The 26,893-nt window shown below is 40.7% G+C and overlaps 1 protein-coding gene across 7 annotated transcripts in view; it reads left to right on the plus strand.

Moving 5' to 3' along the window:
- LOC108926993 (trinucleotide repeat-containing gene 18 protein-like) overlaps positions 1 to 26,893 on the plus strand; it is a 68,033-nt gene that overhangs the window by 17,440 nt on the left and 23,700 nt on the right. For 5 of the 7 annotated variants that reach the window (XR_003797162.1, XM_029246644.1, XM_029246645.1 and 2 more), the window contains exons 3-15: positions 4,446 to 4,625; positions 11,340 to 11,468; positions 12,702 to 14,456; positions 16,799 to 16,895; positions 19,519 to 19,706; positions 21,413 to 21,541; positions 21,638 to 21,825; positions 22,350 to 22,770; positions 23,246 to 24,181; positions 24,470 to 24,621; positions 25,504 to 25,640; positions 25,840 to 25,965; positions 26,053 to 26,215. Coding sequence is in view for 6 of the 7 variants with exons in the window: in XM_029246644.1 (XP_029102477.1) it covers positions 4,446 to 4,625; positions 11,340 to 11,468; positions 12,702 to 14,456; positions 16,799 to 16,895; positions 19,519 to 19,706; positions 21,413 to 21,541; positions 21,638 to 21,825; positions 22,350 to 22,770; positions 23,246 to 24,181; positions 24,470 to 24,621; positions 25,504 to 25,640; positions 25,840 to 25,965; positions 26,053 to 26,215 (4,601 nt within the window). In the remaining variant the exon portion in view is untranslated. The remainder of the gene's footprint in view (positions 1 to 4,445; positions 4,626 to 11,339; positions 11,469 to 12,701; positions 14,457 to 16,798; positions 16,896 to 19,518; positions 19,707 to 21,412; positions 21,542 to 21,637; positions 21,826 to 22,349; positions 22,771 to 23,245; positions 24,182 to 24,469; positions 24,622 to 25,503; positions 25,641 to 25,839; positions 25,966 to 26,052; positions 26,216 to 26,893) is intronic. The other 2 variants (XM_029246640.1, XM_029246642.1) reach the window with 2 other exon arrangements.

Genomic DNA, 26,893 nt, shown 5'->3' on the forward strand with positions numbered 1-26,893 from the left:
TTTCTGTATTGTTTAAACGTTTGCTGTTTGGTTTCCATGACACCAACAGGAAGGGAGATGAAGAATACCGCTGGACTAATTTTATTTTACTTGCAAAATTTCATATTCATAAAAGGAGTCTCTCTTTGTTGTGTTTCATGGTAATGGCAAGAAGTATATCAATACTATCTTGACCTTCAGTAACTGTGAAGCCCTGAAGACCAATTCATTGTGTATTTATTTCAAGTTTTTTGTGTGATCTGTGTTTCTGTTCCCTGGAAATTTGTTTTGTTTCATTCTGTTTGCATCATATTTTTTGAGTTTTGTCTTTGTATTGTTGAGAATTTTATTTTTCAAAAGTGTATGTGAGCTTGATTTCTTTTTTTTTTTTTTTTTTTTTTTTTTAAATGGTTTATCTTTTAATTTTTATATAGAGAAAAGATAATACTCCTTTTTATGTTGGCATTTTATGGTGTTCATTATTGCATTTGTGCTACGTTACATAGTACGGTGTCTAGTTTCAACCGTGTGGGTAGTATATTATGATTTGTAATGTATTTTTACAGTTCAAGAGGCAATATAATACAGCATTCTAATATTGACTTTATTCACATGAAATTTGAATGGGGGGCTAATTTTGGCTCCTGGTAAAATATGGCAGAATGACATCCTTTATTCTTTCCAAGTAATTCTGAGTGGCTTCTTCACACACATTCTTCGTGCAAGTGTTCATGCATTTATGAGCATTTCCCTCAGTTTTCTTAACTCAAACTTTGGGTTTTTGACGAATTTATGTGTTTAAGTAGGATGAGATGTTATGTCGTGCATGTTTGAATAACGGGTTCATTAAGAGGACCTTTTATATGTAGTCTGGCAGGAGGGTTGCTTTGTGTGATCGGTGAGGACTGAGTGCTTGAGTGTTTTAATGGCCTCATTTTTCTTTGGCTTCCTTGAAGGCCTTGAATGCTAATTAGCACCCCCCCCCCCCCCAGCCCCCCCACCCCATTAATTTACAACTGCTCTTTCTGAAGTGAGTTCTGTAGTAGTCTGTGTTTAATTATGGGGGTGTTGGAGGGGTTTTGGGAGAGCTCAATTTTGGGACTCCGGATTGCTGTTGAGCTGAGCGTTGTTAGCAATTAGGCCTTTTTTCCCCATCCTCCCCATCCAGTTTGTCTGCGATTGTGCCCTGTGGCCAGAATGAAAAGGAACCCAGTGAAAGAGACTCCATTTAGCACTAAACTGTATCTGACCTGCTGAACTCAATGAATTCGAAATGGTCTCAAGGAAAAGGATTGTGTTAAATTGGTATGATTGGGAACATTTGCATTCCGTTCAAATGACCGTTTTTAGTAAACTCACATTTATAAGGATTACCAGTGGCTTTTATAAACATCTGTGCATTAGAAGTATTTATGTGGAACTGCAAGGCTAATTACTTGTGAAGTTTCTTCTGCGTTTTGGCGGATATATGTTTTGCAAACAATCTTGTCTCATTTACGGAAGTCATAACCAGAGTTTTTATTTTCTTTTAATATATAACGTAATTTATCCTCTGAATATAATTTATATAATAAACTGTGACTCACAGACGTGTCAGTATCCGCTTTGAATTTCTCGTATGATCTGACCAACAAGTTTGATGATCAAATGACAATTGGAACATTGCAGCCATTGCTACTGAATAGGTAGCTTGTCGAAATTCTCCTTGTGGTATAAGTAAAGCATCAAAATAGTGCTCATTTTGGATATTAGTAATGACATTAATAAAGCTGTTTGAAAATGAGAATATGTGATTCTGAACTTGAAATGCCATTCAAGGACAAAAATCTTGTTTGAAAATTCAAAAATTTCACTGAAATATGGGATGTATTTCGACTGAAAAATCTTCCCTAATGAACATGTGTATGGATATGTATTCTGTGAAGTTACATTTGTATTTACATTTTTGTTTATGGAAGAAGTTTTGCTGTATTGTGGGGTCGATCACAATTTTGCACAAGGGCATAATTTAAGGTCATTGTAAGACATAACTTTTTGAATACTACATAAACCTTCAGAAGTGCTTATGTCATCAGCCATAAATTGTTGTGTGACAGTTATGATGAAAGGGCCTACCTAAGACTTTTGGAACATCATAAATAATTTTCTTAAGAACTCTGGAGGCATAATAGCATGTCTATCTGCAACGTCAAAAAGTAAATGAAATGTCGTGGTGCTGGTCCTAAAGTATGGGGTTGGGCATGGGTGTTGCTGCGGTTGTAGTGGTTGGTGATGATGAAGAAGCAAGCTTTACTGTGGATTGCGGTGATATTGATGGTGAAACGGAGGTCTTAATAATGGAGTGTGGTGGTGTTGATGGAGAAGCCGGGAGTTTAAGACTGGAGTGTGGTGGTGTTCATGGTGAAGTAAGGGGTTTGATGTGGAGAGTGTTGGTGTTGCTCTGGTGCAGAAAGGCTATTGGCTTTGCTGGAGGAAAAAAGCTAAAATTTACCTTGAGTTAGTAAGCCCTAGTGTGTTTTTTGTGCGTAAGGTTTTTTGTTTGCTCTTTTTTGTTGTTATTGAGAGCTGATAACATTTCAGTGAAACTTATCTCAGTCACGTCTCAAGGTGAAAGCAAATTTGTGTAATGTGTGTAATGTGAATTGCTGATGTTTTGAGCGGCATTCAGTTATAATTCCCGGTTGTCTTCCTTTTTGATTTTGAAAATCTGCATAATCTGCCCCTTGGGTGAGTGCTTACATCGGGTTTGAAATTCCCTATCTGTAAATATTTGACAATAGATTTTTTTTAGCTGAAAGATATTGTTTGCACTTTCTTCATAGCTTTATTCTCCAGCCATTAGTGGCAAAATATTGGCTTCTGACAAAAGTGTTTCCAAAATGTAAGCACGTACACAAAAAACACAACTTTATTGTGTTTGGGTTATTTCACCAATTTTTTTTCATTTACTTAACTTAGTTACAATAAAATTATTTCTGAGGAAAAATATAAAATAAGGATTAGATAAATTTGAGTCTGTCACCACCATGCAGTGTTAGCAAATGGGAGCAATTCTAGTTGTGTCTCCATTTATTATATTACAAGAAGCAGTATAGTCTCTAAAAGAGTAATGAACCATCTTGGGTAAACAGGAATTCTTGCAGCACACACAAAAAAAACAGAAAAAAGCAAGAACCACTGTATGGAAGATGAAGTGGTTATTAAGTGATTTTTTTTTTTTTTTGTTTCCCCTTGAGGAATTTTAAAGGCTTGCACCATATTTCGTATGAATACAAGGAAGACATAAAACAGAGAGCAGTTTAGCCAAGCACATCAGCATGTCAATAATTTAAATTAATTAAATTAATAATTTAAATTGTTAATAATTAACAATACTTATTGGAGCACTAGATAGACCCTGAACATGAAAGTGATCAAATCACCTTAGAATAATCTCATGTGAAATTTTATGATTTATTATAAAAAAATGAAAAAAATGTTTTCTATATTTGTTTTTTGTAAACACATTTACCTCAAGATTAAATCTTAGAGATTTTGCCATATATTAACAGATTATAGATTAACTGTACACCAAGCACTGATACATAGGACTTATTTTGTTTGTGATGTTGTATTTTTTCTCCTCTGAGTTTGCTTATATGTGTGGTTCTGTACACAAGAAGGATTTCGCTGAAAATTAGGGGCAGCCAGAGAAATTCCAGTGGATTTATAAACCTACTGCTTTGATAAAAGATGAGATGTTTAGAAAGGTATTTTGGGGAGCCTTGGGATTTTTCAAGAGAACAGTAGGCGAGGCTGCATTAACAGGGGCATGCATTCAATTGGGACAGATACGCTGGTTGTGGTGGGTCTGGTGACTTGAGGGTTTAGCCTACATCATGTAATGAGAGGACAAAGACGTCTTTAGAAATAAAGAAGAGAATCTTTTGGAAACTGAGTATGTTTGTATTTTTTTGAGTTTCTGTTGGTATAAAACATTTATCATAAGGGTATCTCTCCTCCCCAGACACCATTTGCCAAGAATTTTGCAGACGGCTGCCTGTTTTCTGTAGCTGCATTACCGCTGAAATAGCTGCCCTTATGGTGTGGCTTCTATGGAAATCTTTGAGGAGAGACTGCATGCCATCCATTTTTGTTTTGCCTTCTCTTTGCACATCTGGTGTCTGTTATGACAATGGTACGTTGAGTAATGATACTTCATAACATTTGTTCATAAGTGTCAACAGTGACTCTGAACATGTGGCACTTCGCTCTGCTTTGTAAGTTTTGCGCGCAGAAGAAGAAGTGCCCGGCACACAGCGCTTAACTCATCGAAAGGTGAATTTCAAAGGGCACTGACAAAAATGCACTTTGGTGTCTCGAGTTTTTCAAAGGAAGTATAAACTCTGAAATCATTTGCAGTGCACACAATTCACTTTGCGCAAGCCGTTTCATAATTTTGACGACATTCTGCTTCCTCCGTTCAGCAGACGATGCCTACAGAGGTGGTTCCAGCTCCTTTCTTGGGGGCTACGTGAACAGTGGGTTGGCTGGCTCCTCCACTCCACTTGGGGACCCCACCCCCATGACCTCCGAACCCTCCTTCAGAGCTCCTGCCGTGACCGGCCTACAGATGGCACATCTCTGGGCCTCCCACCCCCACGAAGGTAACAACTGCTTTTCAAGCTGCTCGTCATACAGCAAAAAAGCAAAAGCAGAACAACTTGACTGTCAGACATTTTGCTTATAGAACGTTGAGCAGAGATGAAGGAAGGATGGGGCTGCTTGTGCAATGGCACATTGCTGTGGGTTTGAGTGTTGTAATGACTTACACTGATGGAGGGTGCAGACTCAAAGAAAATATACAAAAAGTCATTTGAGTAAAGGTCATTCAGTCCTGAAAAAAATCATGCAACAAAATAAAGTTGAAATTTTGAAAATTTTGATTTTTAATACTTAAAAAATAAAATAATAATTGGTTTAAAGTCTAGTAAAATCCTTGTACCAAGCAGACTGTTGCACAACTAAGGCTATGGAACTATAGGCGCTGTTCTTTCGATGTCCGTCAACAATTCCTTTCAACTCTTCCAGTAGAAATAGTTCCCTAGAAATGTTGCTGGTTCTGTGCATGAGAAAAGATTGCATAATGTCTGATGCAAAATGAAAAATTACACTGTCCCATCAGACCTTTCTGGGGGTCCTCTATCTTTTTTTCTAGTGATACTGTAGAACTTGTGAGTGGCTGACTGGCTCGGTAGATGATTCCCAGGTCTCCCTCCATCTGTCTGTCACTCATGGTATGCTGTAGTGAAAGGGGGGAGAAGGAGCAGAGCTGCTGCTGACTGATGTTCTAGGATTGCATATGGGGGGAGTGTGACAGCTACTCTCAGTTCAGGCCACTAGTTAAGACCACTCCGCACAGTCTGTAATTTGTCCCAGATCTTACTGCCCCTGGAGGGAAATGCTGCTTCAAGACACTGAAAAGAAAGGTCTTGTCAGTTTGTTCAGACTTGTATGCCAAAACTTGCAGCATGAAATGCTTTGTTACAAATCCAGAGAGACATAAAGGCTTCGCTTGTATAACGAAGGCCCCTTTTACAAGAATCCAGACTTACGAGCAGATGTAATTTACACCCTATGATTCACATACAGTAACAAGTAATCAACTGAGATAAAGAATGCCTTATGACAAAATAAATTTTGGCTTAAAATATGCATCGTGATACTGCACAAGGTGAGTGGACTCTGCCTTTCATGGGTTGTGCCTTCTTCTGCACATCATTCATCAGCCATGTGCTGGCTGGTAAGCATCTCTGAGAAATTCCATGTTTCTTTATTAACTATTACAATGGTAATATATATAATATTTGTCACAAGATGGGGGGGCAAGAGGTTAGACCAAATTGCGGTGGTGTTTATTAAAGATTTTGGGGCAAGACGAGACTCGTGGTCAGGGATGGGAGAAGTTTCAGGAACCAAGGTGCAAACGTCGTACAGCAGGCGAAAATAAAGTTGTAGTCGAGGTGAGGAGCGAAGTTCAGAACCAGAGTAATCAAGTTGTGGGGCAAGAAAACAGGTCAGGGGAAAAGAGGCAGAAGACACAGGGCAAAGAGTTGTAGGACTCAGGCAAGAGTAGGAGGGACGGTCATCTCTGGGAGATTCCGCAATATGAGATCAGTGGTTTAGCTGTTTTTAAACCATGTTCCGTGGATTTCTGCCAGGTGCGTGTAGCTGGGGCATGGTCGGGGGGGCTTGACAATAATATAATTGCCCTTAAAGCTAAAAAAAAAAAAAAAATATATAACAGAAGCAATACAAGTTACAAAGGCAAAAGATGTCTTCCATAAAGCTTGAAACAAAGAAACACAGAGAATTCTCTTGAAAGACAGTATCATTACGAATGACTTTGTGTGACTTGATTTACTATGCGCTTAATGCAAATGATGATTTATGAATATCTAAGCAGAGATAACATTAATTACAAGAATTGCCTCATTAGCTAATATTCACATGCAGCACACAAAGTAAACACAGAAAGAGTGGGGATCAAACGAACAGACAAACTCACAGATCAGGAGCTGTGAGGAACCCGCTTCACTACTGCGCTGTCCAAAAATCACAGATTAAACAAATTAAAAAGGAGCATAAAAGTAAGATCACAGAAAGAGGAAGGGGGTGGAAAAAGCAAGCACACAAATATTTGTGATTTTGAACATGTAGGTCCCAGTAGTGAATTTAAAATTGTCCAGAGCGGTGATGTATTTTGGACTTGGCTTTGAATTTAATTTTCTTCCATTTAAAGCAGGAAGAGGAATTTTGCCTTCTTGGTGAACGAATGAGTGCATCTTTTGAGGCACACAAACAAATATTGTATTTTCCCTATTTAAATAATAAGAATTCTTTTTATGGGTGTTATTTTACATACAGATTTTTAGGAGAGGCCTGTATTTCAGGTGCAATAAATAATCTAAGAATTATATGGAGCTTCCCCATTCTGAATTAGGAGTAAATAAAATATTTACTAATTTTTGCCATTGTTGTCATTACAAATGAAGGAAAGAATACTAATCAGGTAAATGCCAGTTTGTCTGTCCAGCAGTATTTTTTGAACGGTCAGTTTTGACTGAGTGGGGAACGCACTCCGCACATGTTTTTTTCCATGGCCCCAGCATATGACTGATTTAGATTTGCATATTTGAATACTGCCGTGCACAGTTCTTGTCAGCTCCCTCTGTTGCACATGTTTACTGATGGATATGAAAATTAGCCATGGCTTGGAAAGTTTTAGAATTTTTTTTATTATTACGGCAATTTAGATTTAGATGTGTGTAGTGTGTGTTGTTGTATAGGAAGCGTGGTGAGTTTTAGTAATGTCAGTGTTCACACCAATAATAGCAAAAAGGACAAGCCAGTGGTAGTATAGCTATACGAGTTGTTTTCCTCTCCATTTGCCAGCAGACTAGGGCAGGTGCTCATTGTCAGTGATACGTGAAGTTCCTGTCCTTGTCCATTTATTAGATATTTCCCACAAACCACCTCTTCATACTGCTTAGACTTAAGATAAAACTCCCTCAGTCTTGGTGACGGTGAGTGCTGGACCAAGCAAAAAATGGGTTCATGCATCAGCTATGGTTCCCTATAATCTTTGGTGCGGTCACTTGTGGTATGTAGAATAAAGTCCCACTTTCTGAAGGTTAATTGTCCGATACGGATAGTTCCACAGGGGAATGTTAACTGGGACGTTACCCTTTTCAGAGTGCACATTTCTTTACTATCTCATTCGCTTTACTGTAACCCAATCCCACCCAGGGTAGTAGCTCCCAAGGGGATTAGTACGCTAAATCACTCTTGCGTTCACCAAGGGGTTCAACCGCATGCCATATAATCATGTCAGCTGAAACATTCAGTGCATTTGCGGAATAATGCTTGTTTTTTTTTTTTTTCCCTCCGAATAAAACCAGTTTTTTTTCCTTCTCTAATCCATTTTCGGCTCTACTTGGTTTTTATCTGATGTGAAGAATGGACCTCATTGAGGCCCACATCAAGGTTATCTAACACAGTTGGATAAAGTGTCATAGTGTCCAGGAGGCAGGAAAACTAATTATGGTTTACTGTCTTACAAGAAAGAAACAGCGATTGGCTATGGTTTGGTGGGATTATTACAATATCTTCATGTACACATATATTTCTTCATGCACACATCTGATCTGCCTTGGTTCTGTTCACAACCGCTGGTGTTAGGACCCAGCCACATTGTACTGTTATTGTGTCAGAGCAGAGTGCTTTTCATCCTCTTTTTGGGATGATGAACTTACTGGTCAGAATGAATAACAGAGTGCTTCACTACTGACTGCTTTGAAGGGCTGTAAAAATCGTGCTTGGTAGCTTAGAAAAGAAACGCAAGTTAGGCTTTAAAAAAAAAAAAATGTTTTTGGGGAAAACTTTTGAAAGCTGTATCAAATTCAGATGAAATAGCTTGTGTGATCAGAGCACTGGTATGATTATTAGGGCACTCATTAAGCTTAAGTATTTTGCTTGTTTTATTGCATAGCTATACGCAGGACATTTTCTTTGGCACATTGGGGAAAATGTTTCCAGATGTACCTTATTAAAGACAAAAGACCTGCAGGAAAATAAGCAACACCAGATGAAAGTAACCATAGTTAATCAAAGTCGTGTGCCATTGTTTATAATCCCATGGTGCTTGCGTAATTACTGTACTTTTTTCTTATGAGAATCACCTGCTTACAGTACATACAGTTAGAAAGCAACCCGGTCTGAATGAAAAGAGTTCTTACTGTACTAATATCAGATGGGTTTCATAGCTAATTGGATCCGAATGACAAAATTGCTAGCTACGGTAAGATTCTGGATTGAATAATGTGAACCGTATGTATGCTGTGAATATTTACTGTTCTGTTCTTTTATAATAAACTTGCTTGTTTCATATGTAGTTATTGTTTTTCTCCTTGTATTCATTTTTATTCCAAGGACCCCAAGAAATGTTGAGATGAAATTCATTTGTTCATCACAGTAATTACTTTTAAAGTCTAAATTCAGAATGTTTTTATGAATACAAAAATGCCAAGCGAACTAACAAGAAGAGCTCTGACATCTTTTGTAATGTTGAAAAAAACAGATTTTTTTTTTCCCTCTCCAGAATTTGTTTGCATATATTTTCTGATTTCCAGTCGTTTTGAAACAAACTGTGTATGAAAGGCCTTGCGCATGTCTTCCTGAAATTAAGCTCAGGAGCAAAGTGTTCTGGTATTTTTAGTTGGGACTTTTACATAGTTTGGGGGTGAAATGTCAGTGGAAAAAGTGTGAAATTACTAAGCATGACAATTACTAAGAAGCAGAAAGCTGAAATGTCTAGTGACAACAATACATAGTTTCTTGTTCAGTGTCCAGTCCTAATTTTGAAAATGCTACAACTCTAAATGGGAATTCTTTTAGTAGTTATGCTCTAGTAACAAAGAGTCAGTGAATTTTAATTGTTTTTAAGTTGCTCTGTGATAATAAATGTCCTAGTCCATATGGCTAACTATCTTAGATTGGAATGGCTATAGTTCGATGTAGAGCAAATACACACACACACATTGACTGAAACTGCTTCTCTCAAGTGGGATCGCAGCGGGCCGGAGCCTAACCCGGCAACACGGGGCGGAGGGCTGGAGGGGGAGGGGACACACCAAGGACAGGACACTAGTCCGACGCAAGGCACCCCAAGAGGGACTTGAACCCCAGACCCACCAGAGAGCAATCACAGGCCAAGCCCACTGTGCCACTGTGCCCCCCCATAGAGGAAATATTAGAGATCTAACACTGTTTTGACCCACTGTACAATATTTAGCTGTACAATATTGTTTATTGTATGTCTGCATCTCCTGAATACCAATGCCTCTTTGCCAATTAAGATTTTCCCTTTGTCCTTGAAGATATTGCAGCTTCTGAAAAGTCTGTGTTGAAATGTCAGGCTAACCAACAAGAAAGCATTCATAAATACAGCAGTTTTTGTTTTCTTTCTGAGTGCTCTTTCCTTTTCCTTCTGTTATCCTAGACAGTGGAAAGAAACACCAATGCTGAGCTCTTGTAATACTTTTTTTTAGATTAGCTGACCTTTGACCTTTCGCACACTTGTAGCTTTGACGTTATCTCAACATTTTGAAAATCTCCACATAAATAATTTAATTTTTATTGATGGAAACAATGAGTGATTTTTAAAATAATCAAGCAGTTTTTCCTCGTTGGCAGAAATAGTGTTACAATCCAACTTTCAAATGACATCAAAAATGGCGATTTTGCAGTTTTGGGTTAACTCCACATTTGAACATTCTGACTTTTGTTTTGAGCTTTAAAATATCTCATTCAAAAACTTTATTATATACTGAGTACTTTCTAACTATTTTCTTCAGCAACAAGGTTTTCATGTTTTCAATGGAGCCTTGAACGACACTATTATCACAAGACATCGTTGCATTATTAGTAGCGTGAAAGTACCATTCCTGTATACATAGTGATCTCTGTTAAAGCAAAATTAGAGGCATTTTTGTGATTGGCATTAACAACTTTTGCAACAATAGCTACATTTACAATTTCAAAGAATGAAGTGTAAACTATTGTTTGAAACCAAGGGTGGAAATTACCATAGCAACTTCCCTTAACTCATTCATCTATTTAACATTCAGTCATTTTAATAACTGTTTTTTTTTTTTTCTTATCAAGGCCTATTTATAATTCCATTATTCCCCAGCTCTGGGCTAAAATACCCACTAACATTTAAATGACACGACATTTTATTTCATTGCATTCAGAATGTCTGTTTTGCCATTTACATTATGAAAGATACAAGCAACAGCTATGAAAAGCCGTATAGTAGGTGGACAATCTGTCCGTATTGGCGAGGTTTCATATTAATACACCTGATTTTCAATGTTTTGTGGTAACTCATCTCCTAATGGTTCCTCTACTACCTAGGATAACAATACTGTGACCTTCAGAAAATAACAAAGCCTTTTACATGTGCAGACCTTTGCTGTTATTTATTACATTTCCTGTTATGTAGCGCATGCTTAGAGTACTGTGGCTTTACAAAGAAATTCATGAGTTTCGGCATCAGTAGTTTCAACAGAACTGGCTACCAGGCTTAACGTCCCTTTCCCTCGAGTTTTTCATTCAAAAGCCAAGAGCATGTTTTGGAGGGAAACCTATTCTAGGCAGTATGCTAATACAATTTCTTTTTTATTTGTGCTGATATTATGTTAATTTTATGTGCTGGTACTTCTCTGTGCAATTATGTATCTTCAGTATTTTGCATGGATGCGTGGAGGGATGTTCTACATGTGTGTCTTGATGCCTAAATGGGTCTTTTGCCTCCCCAGGTTTCAGCCACTTGACCAGCAGTTTGTACCCTAGTCCTTACATTCCACTGGGACACATTGATCACACAAATGGGAACAACCCCTTCTTTGCCCAGTTGAGCCAGCATGCTCTCATGGACTCTCAAAAAGGTCAGTATCCTCTGCCTTTCTCTACTTTTACTACAAAACACTTTTGTTTCAGGAAGCCAGATAAGAAGATTTTGATATATGCTGCTTTATGACTGTGATGGAGCAGCTCCTCCACACATGCATTAAAGACTATGTTTATACGAATATATAAAAGTATAGAGAATATGTAACATTGGAACTGAAAATGGTGAGAAATTTGTTTTACAATGACAAACGAACAGATGCTTACCTTGGGACCAGGAAGGGGCCAAAATGGAAAAGAAGGAATTATGGGAATTGAAGTTCTTAAATACTCTCAGGAAGAGACCATTTTATAACTGATAGTAGAAATAGATACATTGTCTATATTGTCTGGATTAGATGTATGATCAGATGTGTGAAATACTTTGGAAAATGTTATGTAGTTGGTTTGTCAGTTGTTGAACTTGAAATCTAAAGTGGATATTTTTAATGCTAACTATAAAAACTGGACAATGGAATCGCTGAAGATGAAGCCTATGGTACTTCGTTGCTTCAGATCAGAGGAAGAGGAAAAAAATGGAACAGAGTATTGCTGTTATTGCTCTTGTTGGCATCATCACTAAATGAAGTCTTAAGTTTGTTCATAGTCATTGGGTTATTTGTACATATAAATAGAGCACTGAATAGCTACCACAGGAAATAAACCTTTGTGTATACATCCCAGCCTCGCATTGTCCTGATTGTTTTTCCAGCCTGGTCAAAATGGGCTCAGTCCACAATTAATAGTTTTATATTTCGCTAGGATGCATTTCAGTTAATACAATGCATCCAAGCCAAATATTGCCAAAAAAAGCTGTTCTGCTTAAGTTTGTTATTATCCATTAATTACTACTGAAATGGACTGAATCTCTCTTCTGGAAAAGCAGCGATGTTCATACCATGTGAGTTCACTGTACCTTCTACTGTGCAGCTAATAAACAGGAAGAACAGGAGAAAGGTGTTTTTTATTCAGATCAAAATAAGTGGAGCATATGATGTTACCAAAACATTTTTCGCCGCTGTTCGGCAAAAGAGATGGAGCGGCTCTCCTATTTTTAATTATTATTCTGTTATTGATTTTCTTTCCAACCTCAGCATTTATTTTTTGTGTGCTGTAGGCAAGCAGCTGCTGAGCTGTGGTTCTCAGTACTATGCCTGTGTGTTTGTGTGTAACCTTGCGCATATGATGTAACTGGAGTTTTTTTTTAATTATTCTTTTCTTTTGTCTTTTAGATGGGTTTTATTTGGCAAGCCTTACAGGACCATCAGCCCTCCCTTCACAGTCCATCGTCCCCAGGACACCTGCCACCCACACTCCCAGCTCTTTTACCAAGGAGGAGTCACTTCCCCATCACAAGAGTGTCAAGGATTCTGTGAAGGATTCTGGGAAAGAGAAACTATTCAAGAATGATCTCAACCAGTCCCTGTCCCGCAAGGAGAAGGACAAATCCAAGGAGGTGTCCAGGTCACGCAATGTTATGGAACTTACCCTTGACACAAAGATGGAGACTGAGAGGAAGCTCTCAACTTCCAAGGGTACAGAACAAACTATGGCTTTCCTTCCAGAACATTCACCTGGTTTGAGTGCCGTAGAGGCAAAGTCCAAGAACCCATTGCAAACCTCCTCCCTCAGTAACTGTAACAGTGGCAGCTATAGTGCATCCCTGAGGTACCAGGGCACTGAACAGGGCAAGAGCCCCAAAGACTTTGGTCAACACGATGAAAATATGAGGCCAGGGACACATGTCCAATCAGACAAGCTGAAAAAATGTGACTCTGTCGCAACATCATGTGGCACTTTACAAATATCTTGCAATTGTCCCTCCCCTCATAGTAACTCTTCTCAGTTGTCCCCACAACTAATGCCTCCAGGCACGTATCCTCCACCACACCACGTACCATCTAGTCTTTATCCACTGTACTCCACAGTACTGGAGCCTGGAAGGGAGCACAAAGTGATTGCGCCCACATTTGTGCCTTCAGTTGAGGTTTATGATAAGAGAAATGGACCAATCCAAATAGCTTCAAAGGCCCGGGACAATAAAAATGACAAAAATAGAGATAAAAATGGTAATCGATTAGGTGGTTGGCAGTTGGGCAATGAGAAGACCGCTCAAGCACACGAGTCTTTTTCTGGGGATACAAAGAGGACAGAAATGTTCAGGGAAGAAGGTTCTGTTATCAGGCAAAACACTTTGGCTCTAAAAAGACTTCAGCCATCAGAAACATACATTAACAAATTTGGGCATGTAAAAGGTTCTAATGTCTTAGCCTCAACCAGTGCCACATCGAAAGAAATTATCAAAACACGAGTGGAGGCCGAAACTTTTGAAAAACCATGTGGAGGGATCCAGAGGACCTCCAGTAAAGATGCTGGCAGATTCTTCTGTGGAACTGACTCTGCCAGGAGCCTTATAGATCAGCACCTGGAGTCCAAAAAGAAAACTTTTGATATGGGAAATTACACTTCTAACCACATAACAGTGCTGGTGGCTCAAAATGGACATGGAAGTAGGGCAGAAGAAGAGGGGAAGAAACTGTATCTGGACCCCTCTGGTGTCCATGACCCTACTCTGAGTGTGGGGTCCACTGGAAGCTTGGAGGGTCAGCATTCTGGCATCCGCAGTGGAGTGTCTGCGATGCAAAGTCTAATAAAATATAGTGGCAGCTTCACCAAGGAGTACAGCTCCCAGCAGGCCTCTGGCATCAAGAGCCCCTTTGGAGGCCTGGGCAACGTGAAGCTGGAGGACAGCCAGCTTGAAGTGTCCAGACTCCAGCAACCTGGGAGGGAGCTGAAGAAGGAGCCGGAGCAACTGGAAAGCACAAAGTCCTTCAGCCGGGAGAGCGTGGGCTCTCAGGGAGAAGCGGAGGTCAGGCATCCACCAGTGGGGATTGCAGTGGCAGTTGCTCGGCAGAAGGACATAAGCAACAAGCCAAGCTCATGTTTGACGGAGAGGGACAGACCTCTCTCTCTCTGTAGCGTTAAAGGTAAGCAGCTGAATTTAACGGGACATCACTGCGTACTTTTTTTAGTAATGCAAATATGTGCCTTTGTATTATATTTACTGCTGGCTTCTGTTTCAGGAGTCTATGTTCTCTTTATAGAGAAGCAATATGAAGATGCATTTCTTTTCCCCCTTTTTCTAAAAGGACACACATCAGTCTGCATGGGCTGAACAAAGCAAAGCTTCTTGAAGTGTGGTTGCCCTACTCTTCGGGCAGATTGTTCAAGTTGTGGCACCATTCCATTTTGTTACACTTGCCTCCAGATTTTGCAGAATAAATCTTGATTGACAGCACCATGGAAGTCGAAAGGGCTTAGCATTCTTCCCCTTCCACCCAAGCAGCTCTATCGTCATTGAGTCATCTGCAACATGCAGTCTGAAGCTTTTGTTTGTGCTGCTAAAGTAGCTGTTCCTACAGTCTGTCTTTCCTGGTCTAAGATAACAGTTTGTTAAGTGTTTCGCTTTCTGCAGTGTAGTGGTGTTGTATTGATTATAATTCACATAGCAAAGCTAGACGCTGCATATGCCATGGAATGCTAATAGGCCGAAGTTTATTTCCAAACAGAAGAAGCCTTGGGAGCAAGCAACCAAAGAATAATTTTCTTCCTCTGTGCCAGAAACCTTGCTCTAAGAGAAAATTATTAACAAAGACAGGAAAAAAAGAGCTAACTTTCTGTGACTTGCCTGTAGTGTTTATGAAGTAAAAGGCCAATGTTTATCTCATTTTTTTGGTAGCTGAAGAAACTTTTCTCAAAGCTTTTGTCATTGAAATCTGCATGATTTCCCCAAGTGTAACAGAAAGACAGAGACACTTCCTATAGGGAGACAGCAGAAACAGCCCAGTGGGCTCAAAAGAGCTTCCCTTACCTCGTGTAGAGTTTGAATTTTTTTAGTAGTTTGCTAAAGCACTCAGAGATGATCAGTTGGGACTCGGACTTTTCCATTCTGTTCTGTTTTTTGTCATACAAATTGATAACATAATTTCCTTTATTCCATATTTCATGCAGTATTTGAATTTTGGTTTGCATCCATATAATTTGAACCAGTAGTTTCTCAAGAACAAGTTCAGGCTCATAAATAGCCTCAGTCTGATGTGAAGGTTATTGCTGTCATGATATTCCACTAGATTTTTATGGTGTCATGATTTGATGCACTCGCGTGTCTGTTCTGTCCTCACAGCTGCAATACTCTGCACTATGATTTAAAGCATCCCACTTGGCGTGTGTTGAACATAATCACTGCTATTTGATGTTTTTCTAAGACTTACCTAACACTTGCTCTCACTGAGCCATTCTGTCACAGTCACAGACATTCTTGCTTTCTTCACAGCACTGCCGTTTATTTTTAATGTGTGTTTATGAACAAGGAGCTAATATGGATTATGAATTATATGGATCACACCAACAAAGTGATAGATAAAAGTGTTAGATTACTTTTTTATGACCTGTTAGGTGTTGTTTATATTTCATTAACTACCTCAATGTTTTCCGTTGCTGTAAGTACAGGTGGTTCGCAATTTACAATGGGGTTATGTTCCGCGAAAGCTGTCATAAGTCGAAAATATCGGAAGTCGTGAATGCATTTAATACACCTAACCTACACAACATCATAGCCAAGCATACGTGCGATGGCCATTACAGGCTTGCCATCTTCATTCTGGGCAGTTATCATCTTGAGTTTCTCCTCAAGAGTAATTGCCCTCCTCTTCTTCTTCCCATCAGTAGCAGGAGACACAGATGCGCGTTACTGTGACATTATGGATGCACAAAACACAATCGCATAACAGACTGGGAGATGCGGATCGCTGCCGCTGCCCAGCATCGTGAGAGAGTATCGCACCGCATATCGCTTGCCTGGGAAAAAAATCAAAGTTCAGAATTCGAACTACGGTTTCTACTGAATGTCGATCGCCAGCTCACCACCGTAAAGTCGAAAAAATTGTAAGTCGGACCAACGTAAGTCGGGGACTACCTGGATAAGTGTTGATGGTGTAGTGGTTAATGTTTCTATCTTTAACTCTGAAGGTTGGTGGTTTGAATCTCACAAACTGCTGTAGCATCTTTACCCTAAATTGCTTCAGTAAAATTATGTAGCTCTGTTAATAGGCAAATAGTTGTAGGTAGGTTGCTTTGGAGAAAAATCAGCTAAATGAATAACTGTAATGTAAGTGGTTGAGGTTTGTGGTTTCAGTAGGATGTCCACATTTATTCCCAGTGGATACTGTGTTTCATGTCTGTGACATTTAGAAGTGAAATATTTGAGGTTTCATGAATCTGGTATATTCTAGACTCCGCACTGATTTAGTTTCCTTGATTTCACGTCCAGGCCATCCAGATGGAAATCACAAAGATGGGCGGGTCCATCACCGTGACAACTGTGTCCTGCCAGGCCGTCTTCAGCAGGAGCGGGAGAAGCTTCTGCGGTAAGAGCAGACGGGCATGCCTCTGCTTGGCATCATTACCTCTTGTTTTGTTGGTGTTGAGGCAGAATTACTTCACTGAACATCAGTATTTGTCAGCAGAAGGCGTTTATAGAAATCACGTGGCTATTCAACAACCCGATAAAGCCAAGCTTTTTTTTTTAAATATGCATTCTTCTAGTGATGCCACACCCTAATATCATGTGAACGTCTAATGATATTTTCTGGGAAACACCACCCTCTGGATTGTCTGTGCCAGTGATTATGTTACTGTATAATAACCTTTGAAAATGCAGGTCTTTTTTTGCTTTTCACTAGCGTTACTTTGTAATTACATGTGTCAAAAACTGTACATTTAGGCATTTCAGGAAAATCTTGCAGCTCCTTTAAAAGAGAGCTGAGGTTAAGTTAAGAGGTTAATGTTGGCCTCGGTATCCAATTTGTATGCAGAATCTGTAATGTTTGAGTTGACCCAAGGAGAACCAAGCAGGGCATGCTCAAAGCAAAGCCAAAACCAAAGGGATGAAAACCTAATCAAGTTATTTTTGCTTTGTTTTCTCCCCTTTTAAGTGAAATAGCAAGGATCTAGGAATGATAGAATCCCTTGTGGCTTAGTTTATAAGATTTGTCGCTCTTGTGCTTCTAATATGTTTTTATATTCTGAAGATGAAAGCAGAGCCTTTTGTATGTTCTCACAATGAATTCCAGAGGGTCTCATTTTGTGCTTCTTGGCCCTGGAGTGTGTATTCGGTCTTACACGCGCAGAAAGAACAATGAACCCAGAACAGAAAAAAAATTTCCAGTTTTTCTATTCCCAGTTTTCTCCGAAAGGTGTGGGACCGCAGCCCCGTTAAAAGATTTATTTTTCCTTCCGTTGTGTGGGGACTGGAGATAAGGGCAGATAAAGGGCAGGGATGTTTGTCCTTTGAAGGTTACTCGTTGCAACTGCTCGCAGTCCCCAGGCTCGCTGCAGCGTGGGCAGGCGCTCGCCGTATATAAACAAGTCCTCGGATTCCTGCGGTGAGACTTGCCTCAATGCTTCATTGACTATTGTAAGAAACTAAGAAGGGAATGTCAAGGCTAGACTAAATAAAAAGGGCCTTATACTGTATCTCAAATAAGGAGCAGAACAAATCATAAAATGACCCAAAACAAAATGGAAAATATATTATTGAATGAGAGCACATTATAACCGTAAAGAACAATACTACAAGTAAATCCTTTCTATTTGAAATTGTCATATTTCTAAAGTGTTCATTTGTCGATTATATTCATGCACAGATGGATTGTGAGTCCTAATTACTTGTGAGCTAGAATATTTTTTCTAGGAGTTGCCCTGTAGAATCTAGGATTTTTAAAATTGCTCTTAATATATAGAAGCACTAGAATTTGGGGAGTGACATGGTCATGTTGGGTTCTAATCATTGCGGGCAACAGAGTTTACACAGCACATCTTTAACACCTTTATATTTAAAAATGAGCAAACAGTGAGTAAAATGGTATTATACTGTCTATTTTAATTTTTTTTTCCAATCTTTTTTTTTTATTTGTGATGCACAAATTATACATAAAACATTAGTATATACACTGGTAATGAAACTCATGAACTCTTACCTAATCTATTGTGAGTAACCCAGTATGAATTTTGAGCAAGATCGTCAAAGGGCAAATAGTGCTCCATTAAAAAACTGCAAAAATATTAAAGAACAATAGCTTTGGCATCTATATTAAAAACTTGAATGGAAATGGTAGCAGACACACAACCACTGTCATGCGGAACTGAGGGAACCGGGACGACTGGACCCAAGTGCAGGGTCGTTCGTCTGGATTCAAGAGGTCAGGCAAGTTCTCGGTGTCAGGGACAGGCGAAGGGTCGGTCGATCGGAGTTGAAACGAAGATCCATGGACGTGGTCAGGGAAACAAAGCGAAGGGTCAAAAACCGGAGGACGAGAACTGAGAACAAGGGTTGCGTATGAACTGGCCATCACAAAGGAGGACAGTTGTCTCTGACAAGATTCCACAAAGGTATGGGAGCTGAGGAGGGTCTGTAAAGGGTGAGCGGTTAGTCAGGTGCTTGATCAGAGTCAGGTGCTGTCGATTGAGGTGCGGGCGTGGACGTGACAACCACCTATACCAAATCAGAATTCTCCTTAATTAATGGGCAGACTGCTGTGGTTATCTTTGTCAAAATTAGGCATTACCGTTTATGCACTTTCTGAGTTATTCTTCCTGTAGAAATAACCAATTTGTTTCTTTTTGCAGCAGTTATACAGGCTTCATTTAAAATCTCTTACTTTAGTGTGCTGTGTTAACTTTTAGGAAGTTTATTTGTCTGTACTACTCAGAATTATTACTGTGGTAGGATTTAAGTAGTATAAAACTACACTATTTTCTCAATATGTACAGTATGAGATATTTTCTGATTTATTTATTCTGTTTAGCAGTATTGTCTGTGTTCTCAGTTTGTTGAAACAATTGTGCACAAATCATAGAAAAGAGTTGGCAAATTATGCTGCTGATTTGTCATAGGACTGAAAATTATTCATAAAAGATTACCTTCTATATTTTCACTTGTCTTTGCATGCAGCCACTGAAATCCCCTTTTGGGAATTGCTCTTTGTGCAGAGAGAATAAGGAGCTGGCAGAGTACACACATATGCATCCACTCTCGGGGCCGAATCTCATGGTGACCGGGGACCCCGTCCTGCCTGGCTCGGGCCGATGGCCTGCTGAGGCCAGCTCCCAGCTCACCTCCTTCCCCTGGATGGGCCGCACTGGGACCCCCGCACTGTGGCTTCCCAGATCACCTTACGGTAGGCCTCAAATTCTCCATCTGAAGACTGTCTCGCTACCTCCATTTTCATACTGGACAGCACTCAAATGCAATTACTGCGCCCGTACTGGTTTCTCTTTATGGACATTTATGGCCGTGGAATGAGGCGGGGTGGGGGAGTTCCATCAATGAGTCAGCAGTTGCTTGTTTTGTCAGGACACATCATACCCAACTCAAGAAATCATGACTCTCTGGAGAAGGAAACAATATCACTGTAAAATGGCATCTCTGGCTTCATTCATTTAACATTTACAGTATTTACTTGGGAATATTAGATAAGTTAAGGCAACACTTCAACACCACGTGGCTGAGATGTTGGTTCTCCTTCTGCAAAGTGTCTTCCTCATGTAGCAGAGCTTCTGTTACCAGGCAGCATTAAAAGCCTTATTTGGCTAATCGATTTAAATCAGTCTGCTTCCTTGACCTGCCAATCTGTGTTGGCTTTTCCTATCCGTAAGATCGAGAGTCATATAAGGAAACATCCGTGATTTGCACTCTGCGTTACTCAGTGCCCACACATTCCACTAGAAATAACAGCAAACAAAATAGTCACATTAGGATTCTTTCATGTTTGAATTTCTGTCTAGACGGAAAATTAAGCAAAACACAGATTCTGACAGCAGTGTTTTGCAGCGCACTTGAAAAACACAGGGATCAGGAGTAACTCAAGTTTCAGTCTTGTGTGAGGAAGGCAGCCCTAGTTCAGGATCAGGAGGGTTAGTCTTATGAACCAGTTATAAGTGATATGTGTGGTAATTTCAGTTACTCATCCTTTAACAGGCACCTGGTCTTCACTGCTATTTTGAAATACAGTTTACATGATGACCCTTCATATTTTAGAGATTAACATTAGTTTGATATTACATTTTGTCACATTTTTCACTAAAAATATCATTGCAGTAATACAGTACAGTTAAAAATGTTACATACTGCACAAATACTATACAGATCTGTCCACTATGAACAACTAAAATATTTTGAGTGAAATTTTAGTTTCTAGACACGTTTCTCATTACCATTACATTTGTTCAAGTGCTTGTCAAAGTTACAAAATTTAAATAAAGTATGATGCTTTCATAAGGGGGTGCAGTGGGTTGGACCGGGTCCTGCTCTCTGGTGGGTCTGGGGTTCGAGTCCCGCTTGGGGTGCCTTGCGGCGGACTGGTGTCTCGTCTTGGGTGTGTCCCCTCTCCCTCCGGCCTTACGCCCTCGGTTGCCGGGTAGGCTCCGGTTCCCCGCGACCTCGTATGGGACAAGCGGTTCAGAAAATGTGTGTGTGTGTGTGTGTGTGTGTGATTCTTCCATGATTTCTCATGAAGAAGTTAAGATTATTGATGAAGATGAGATGTTCTTTTGTTTTTCATACCTTAAAAATGTCAGTGTTTTCTTTGTAACCCTTGGAGCTAAGTGAGTCCGTTGCTATAACGGGATCTTATTGAAAATCCTAAGAAAGTTAAAATAAAATGACTAATTGTTTAGAAAGGTATTAAAGGGTCTAATCATGGCTGCCAACATTGGAAAGGAAATGCTAAGGATTTCTCATTACTATAACAGATAATTTCCTCATCTGCTTTGGTTTAAAGTTCATAAAGCTGGCCCAGGAATAGGTCATCATGGGGAATCATAGCTTGTGCAGACACTCTGATTAAATGCTTGCTGCTTGTGTCTTCCCTTCGCTTGCAAACAGGTTTGGATCCCCTGCCTTCAGGGTACCCTCCCAGCCTCCATGGTTCTGTTCCCTCACCGTACCACATTGCTCGAGACCCTCAGTCAGGGCAACTCTTGGTTGTTCCCACAGAACACCTCCCACACCTTGGTACGTGTCAAGCCTCAGATCTTCCCCATGTGTTCCATAGTGTTGCTGTTCCTGTGAGTCTTATGATCTGAGTTTTGCCTCTCCTACCCCGAGCAGCAGCTGACCTGGTGGAGCGAAACCCCTCGGTGTGGTCGCCTGTATACCCGCCGACAGGTAGTCCTTTCCAACATGCTCATCAGCTGCAGCTCCTGTCTCACCATCAGCAGCTGCTGCGGCAACACGAGCTCTACGTGATCCAGCATCAGCGGCAGGTCATGGAGCTGCAACGGGGCACTCAGCTGGCGGTGAGGGTCTTAGGATGTGTCACCCTCCGAAAAGTCTAAAAAAACCTTCTTGTAGAAGTAAACAAGCCATCCACAAGACTTCTCTCTCAGCACTTGGTCGATGAGTTAACTCCCGTCACGGTGCACCTGGGCTTGTGGCCTGTAGGAAACCGTTAATGCGTGACTACTTGAAAGGACTCTGCTATCTATGAAATGTATTATGTAACGCTGTGGTTACATGCAGCGCACAGAGCAGGACAACTCGCGTTCCATTTACGGTTCAGTGCCAGGCTTAACAACGTTGATTGCAGGAAGAAATACTCAGCATATTTATCACCGCTTCCCTGCAGTACAGTGATAAAGTACTTGCAGCAGCAGTTTGGATTTTAATTAAGATTTTTTTATTGAAGTGGTTATTATAGCGTGACACAAAGTCACTTGCTTCCCACACTCTTTTCCATTCCCTTCTGTTGCCTAAGAACTCTTTGAATGCTTACGAAGGAGAGTATTGCAGTGGCAAGCACCAGTGTCCTTTCTGCCAACAGGAGAGGTTAAAGGCCAGTGAGTCTAGAGCAGAGCTGGAAGACAAAGCAGCCAAGAGAAGCAGTGAGGATGCCAAACCAGGAGTCTCTGCTGCTTCCACTGGGTCTCCTCATGTCCAGAATCCACCCTTACTCTCCCCATCACCGTCTACTTCTTATGACAAGGTCTTGCGTGCAGAACATACCACACAGTTACACTCGCCCATTACCCGGCTTAAGACAGAAAATGGGCCGAGAGTAGAGGTGTCCCGAGCCGAGCGTTCCTCCTGTTACCCTCTGTCCACCCCAGCCCAACGTACACCCAACCTGTCTGCCACATCCCCCATGCCACCCCCACTCAACACCCCCAAAGAAGAGCCTGCTGTGCATTTGAAGAAGAAAGATGCGACACAACCTACAGCATCATTCCGAGGAATATATAACGGTAGGAAAGACAACATTTCATTTAAGTTATTGTACAAGTTGTTATTATTGAAGCAAGTTATTGTGTACTGAGGAATTTGCTCAGAATTTGCAAAGGTGCTCAGAGAGTGTTAGGGTGGTGCTCAGACACCTTGATGAAAAAGCTTGTAGTGTTTAAGATGGATATTCCGTAAAGGGACAGTTGTCACTCAAGAGCAGTATGTTCTGCTGACCAGAAGTCGGTATGGTCTTTGTTATAAAGGGAATGTCATTCATTGAGTAATAAGACTTTGTGTGTGTTTGCTGGGAGTGCAGTTCAGCTCTTCTCTTTAGTAATTTACCTCATGAAACTTTCATGAATCCCCTCTTCTAACATGTGACGTCTGTGATTAATCGCTTTGCCACTCTTGTCGCAGGCAGCTTTACCCCACCAAAACCTCCACTTAATGGATAAACGTCCCAAGCCTCTCAAATTGCTGTCTCATCTCTTTTGGCAGATGTTCCTCTTGGCTACACGTATCAGTCGATAGCAGGCGCTTTCGGCAACCCCTATCCCTACCTCCTCCAGCCAACCGTTGTTACGGATGCCAGTGATGTGGCACCAGACGTGCCATTGCCAACTGAGGCCTCGGAGCATATAGCTACCTCGGCCAACGGCAAAATGGCACGTGTGCATTCCCCTGCTGTACTGGAGCCTCTTCAAGCCTCCAGAGAGGATTCTGCTTCATTCAAGGCGGAGCCTTCTTTAGAGACCAGAAAGGAGGTTCTTAGCCAAAGGATTCTGGGTTCACTTCACAGTGCAGTGACTGCTTTACCCAGTTCAAGCCCAAACCCTCCTTTTGCCCCCAAGCATGATAGGGATGTAGCCATCCTGGAAGAGGCAAACAAGGAAAAGGAGGAAACCGAGATGGTAGAACCTCAGGACCTGTCAGTACAGAGCTGCCAAGAAGTGACTGAGTCCTTCTCACATGTGGGACCTAAAGTAGAGGTTCAAGATCGGTCACCTTGTGCAGGAAGTGAGCCTTCCATGCAGAGTAACAAAGCACCAGCCTGTGAGCTCCAGAGACCAGTTGAGATGGTCAGTCATCACGAGGAAGCAGGTTTAAAGTCTGATGTTGAGGATTCCATCCCCCAGCTCTGTGGCACGTCTGAGTCTTCTTGTGAAAGCCAGCTGTCCAACGAAGTCACCCTTCCTCCATGCCTGTCTCCCATGTTGATCGCTGTGCCCGAAGATCCCATGGCTGACTTGCTTACCTTGCCAACTGCCAGTGGGCTGCCCGAGGCCCGCTCACTGCCACCACGGATGGGCACCTCTGCACAGCTACAAGTCTGTTCTAACTTTGGGTCCTTGGAGTCCACAGCCCTTGAGGGAATTGCTTTGCTGAGTGAAATTGCTGAGCTGGAAGTGGAGTGGAGCCGCAGTAAGAGTCAGGGTATGTTTTCTCTCAGTTGGAAAAAAAATACAAACAGCTCCAAAAGTAGTCATTTCCTTTACGTTCGAAATGAATGATTTATTAAAGTAGACTGACCAATGTTAGTGGTTCTAACTGAGGAATTTTTCAAAAGTATGTTTGCGGAAACTACTTTTTTCTTTTTTTAAATTGTTGTAAATCATGAGTTTTGGCAAATTTTACTTTTGGCAGTTTGTTTTGTACAAACTGTAACCAAGGCCCCTGTGCAAATGATGGTGCAAATTACTGAGAAGTGTACTTCACGTGCAGGTGTGAATCACTGTGGCCTGGAGCATCTTCTGCTGGCTGGAAGACAGGTGCTGCTGGAAGAGCTTGAGTGTGAACCTGTCCTCAGCATCCGTCTCCCTAGAGAGCTGAACCCAAACAAGACGTACAGCTGGAGGAGCAAGAACGATGACTCTGTAAGCAGATAAATAATGCTCTGAAGAAAATATTTCTTCAACCCAATGTATTAATATTTATTTAATCTCTCATGTATCAGTGCATAAAAACTACCTTTTGTGATTTTGACAAGTTCCCTGCTGATTTGTTGATGGGACCAAAACACTGCTTTGGGGTGCTTCAACCCCTGGCTGAAATATTATTATCACATTTACATTTATTCATTTAGCTGACACTTTTCTCCAAGGCAATTTATGTTCAGCTACCTGCAATTATTTAGCCATTTGATTATTATTATTTGTATTATTATTATTATTATTATTATTATTACTATTAGCCAGTTAGTATGTTTATTGCAAGTATGTTTTATTGTTTCTATGAAATGCCTGGGCAAATTTGAAAATCACATTTCTGATAGCTTATTTGTTTTGGACTTGTTCTTGAAGGTCAGCTTTTACCTTGGCCACCAGCTCTGCTTAGTTCCTCTATAATTGAGGGAAACATGAGGTTACATTAATTTTTCTGACGTTTTTCTCCAAAGAAACTCACAGCGTTAAGCTCCAGAAAAGTCTTTACCCATTTATACAGCCTGGTAATTTTGCTGGACTAATTCAAAGTACGTACAGCAAGGGTACTAAAGAGCTATATGAGGTTTGGACTGCTGATCTTCAAATTCAAAGACAGCAGCTCAAACCACTACACTGTCAGCTTTTCCCTGAGATGTTTGAGATGCTCCACACAGGTGTCCCTTCAGACAGTGCATCAAGGGATGTTTGTAATGGCACACAGAGGTCACTATTTTTTTATATGTGGTTTAGAATGCCATGGAATATAAGGAAGGTTCTTCACAGCTTACCTCACAATAAGCATTTCTGCCCTGACCTCTGACTTCTGGGCCATAGCTGATCTCTATGAAGTCATCCTCAGAGGCAACGGAAGACCTAGAGCTGGATTATCGCATGAAGCTGGCTGAACTGCAGAGGCGGTACAGAGACAAGCAGAGGGAGCTGATGAAGTTACAGAGACACCATGACTCTGGGTGAGTCACGGGCTGGCGAGTTGTACGCTTCCACACCTCCGCAGGACACCAGGAACTCAAACGCACAGAGTAACTGCACTTTGCCATCTTGGGCACTTATGAATATCGATCAAGATGAGTTAAACTTTGCAACGTTTAATGTAGGCAAAATGGCTCGTGGATGGAATTGTGCATGAGTACATTTGGTCTGTTTGGTCAGGGAGAAGCAAAAGGAAGAGAGGAACGAGAATTCGGGGAGAAGAGGTCCAGGAAGGCCGAGGAAGAGGAAACATGGTGTCTGCGATCTCTCGCCACCTGCAAGCAAAGGAATCGCCAAGTGTGGAAAGTGCGTACACAGTCTAGATGAGTTTGTATCTCTGTGCGGCAACATGACCGTGTAGTTTAGCCCGGCTCTGCGTCTTGTTGGCTTTAGCAGGAGCCTGCTGCTCTCCAAAGACTCTGAGAGTAGAGAAGGAGTAAGGAAACAACTGGGTGGCCCAAGCCCAGATAACAGTGAGGACGGTGGAGCTGGCCAGGCCAAAAGGAGGAATAATGGTTGGCATGACCAAGAATCTTCCTCAGGCTTGTCGCACCAGGTTAGTCATTGTGTATTTGTGCCATCGGGTGCCTTTCTTGAATTTTTTATTATTATTACTATTATTATTATTATATCCGTAAGTAAAATAAGTAAAAGCACTGGTTCCTCACCTTACAAAAACAATTGAGCCCAGAACCCATAACTCACTTTGTTTCTAAATCCAGAGTCAGTTTTAAGTCAGAATCAGTGAAGGCTTAATAGTTCTTTATAATTATATAAGCTTAGCAATAATGTATCTTGATTTATTTACAGGTTAGATTCTGTTACTGTTTCCGAGATACAGATATTTTAATATTTTTACTATGTCTACATTAAAAGGGAAAGAAAACCTTTACAAAGTTAAAGTATGCTGTTGCCACAAACTCTTATTCAGTTTGGATTGTGGATCAGGTCATTTACATTTACTCAATTAGCTGACACTTTTCAATAAAAGCAACTTACAATGTTAAACCAACTGTAATTATTTACCGATAATGTTTAGGCTAAGTACCTTTCTGAAGGGTACTACAGTTGGAGGTCAGAATTAAACCTGCAACCTTTGGATCCAAAGGCAACAGCACAAACCACTACACTACCAGCTGTGCCCTCTCATCCTATCAACATATGCAATGTTCTTCATCGTGCTGCTAGGTGGTTTGCACTATATTTTAACTATTTTGCTGAACCCCATTTCTAG

Source organism: Scleropages formosus, chromosome 20, assembly GCF_900964775.1.
Source record: "Scleropages formosus chromosome 20, fSclFor1.1, whole genome shotgun sequence".
NCBI lineage: Eukaryota > Metazoa > Chordata > Actinopteri > Osteoglossiformes > Osteoglossidae > Scleropages > Scleropages formosus.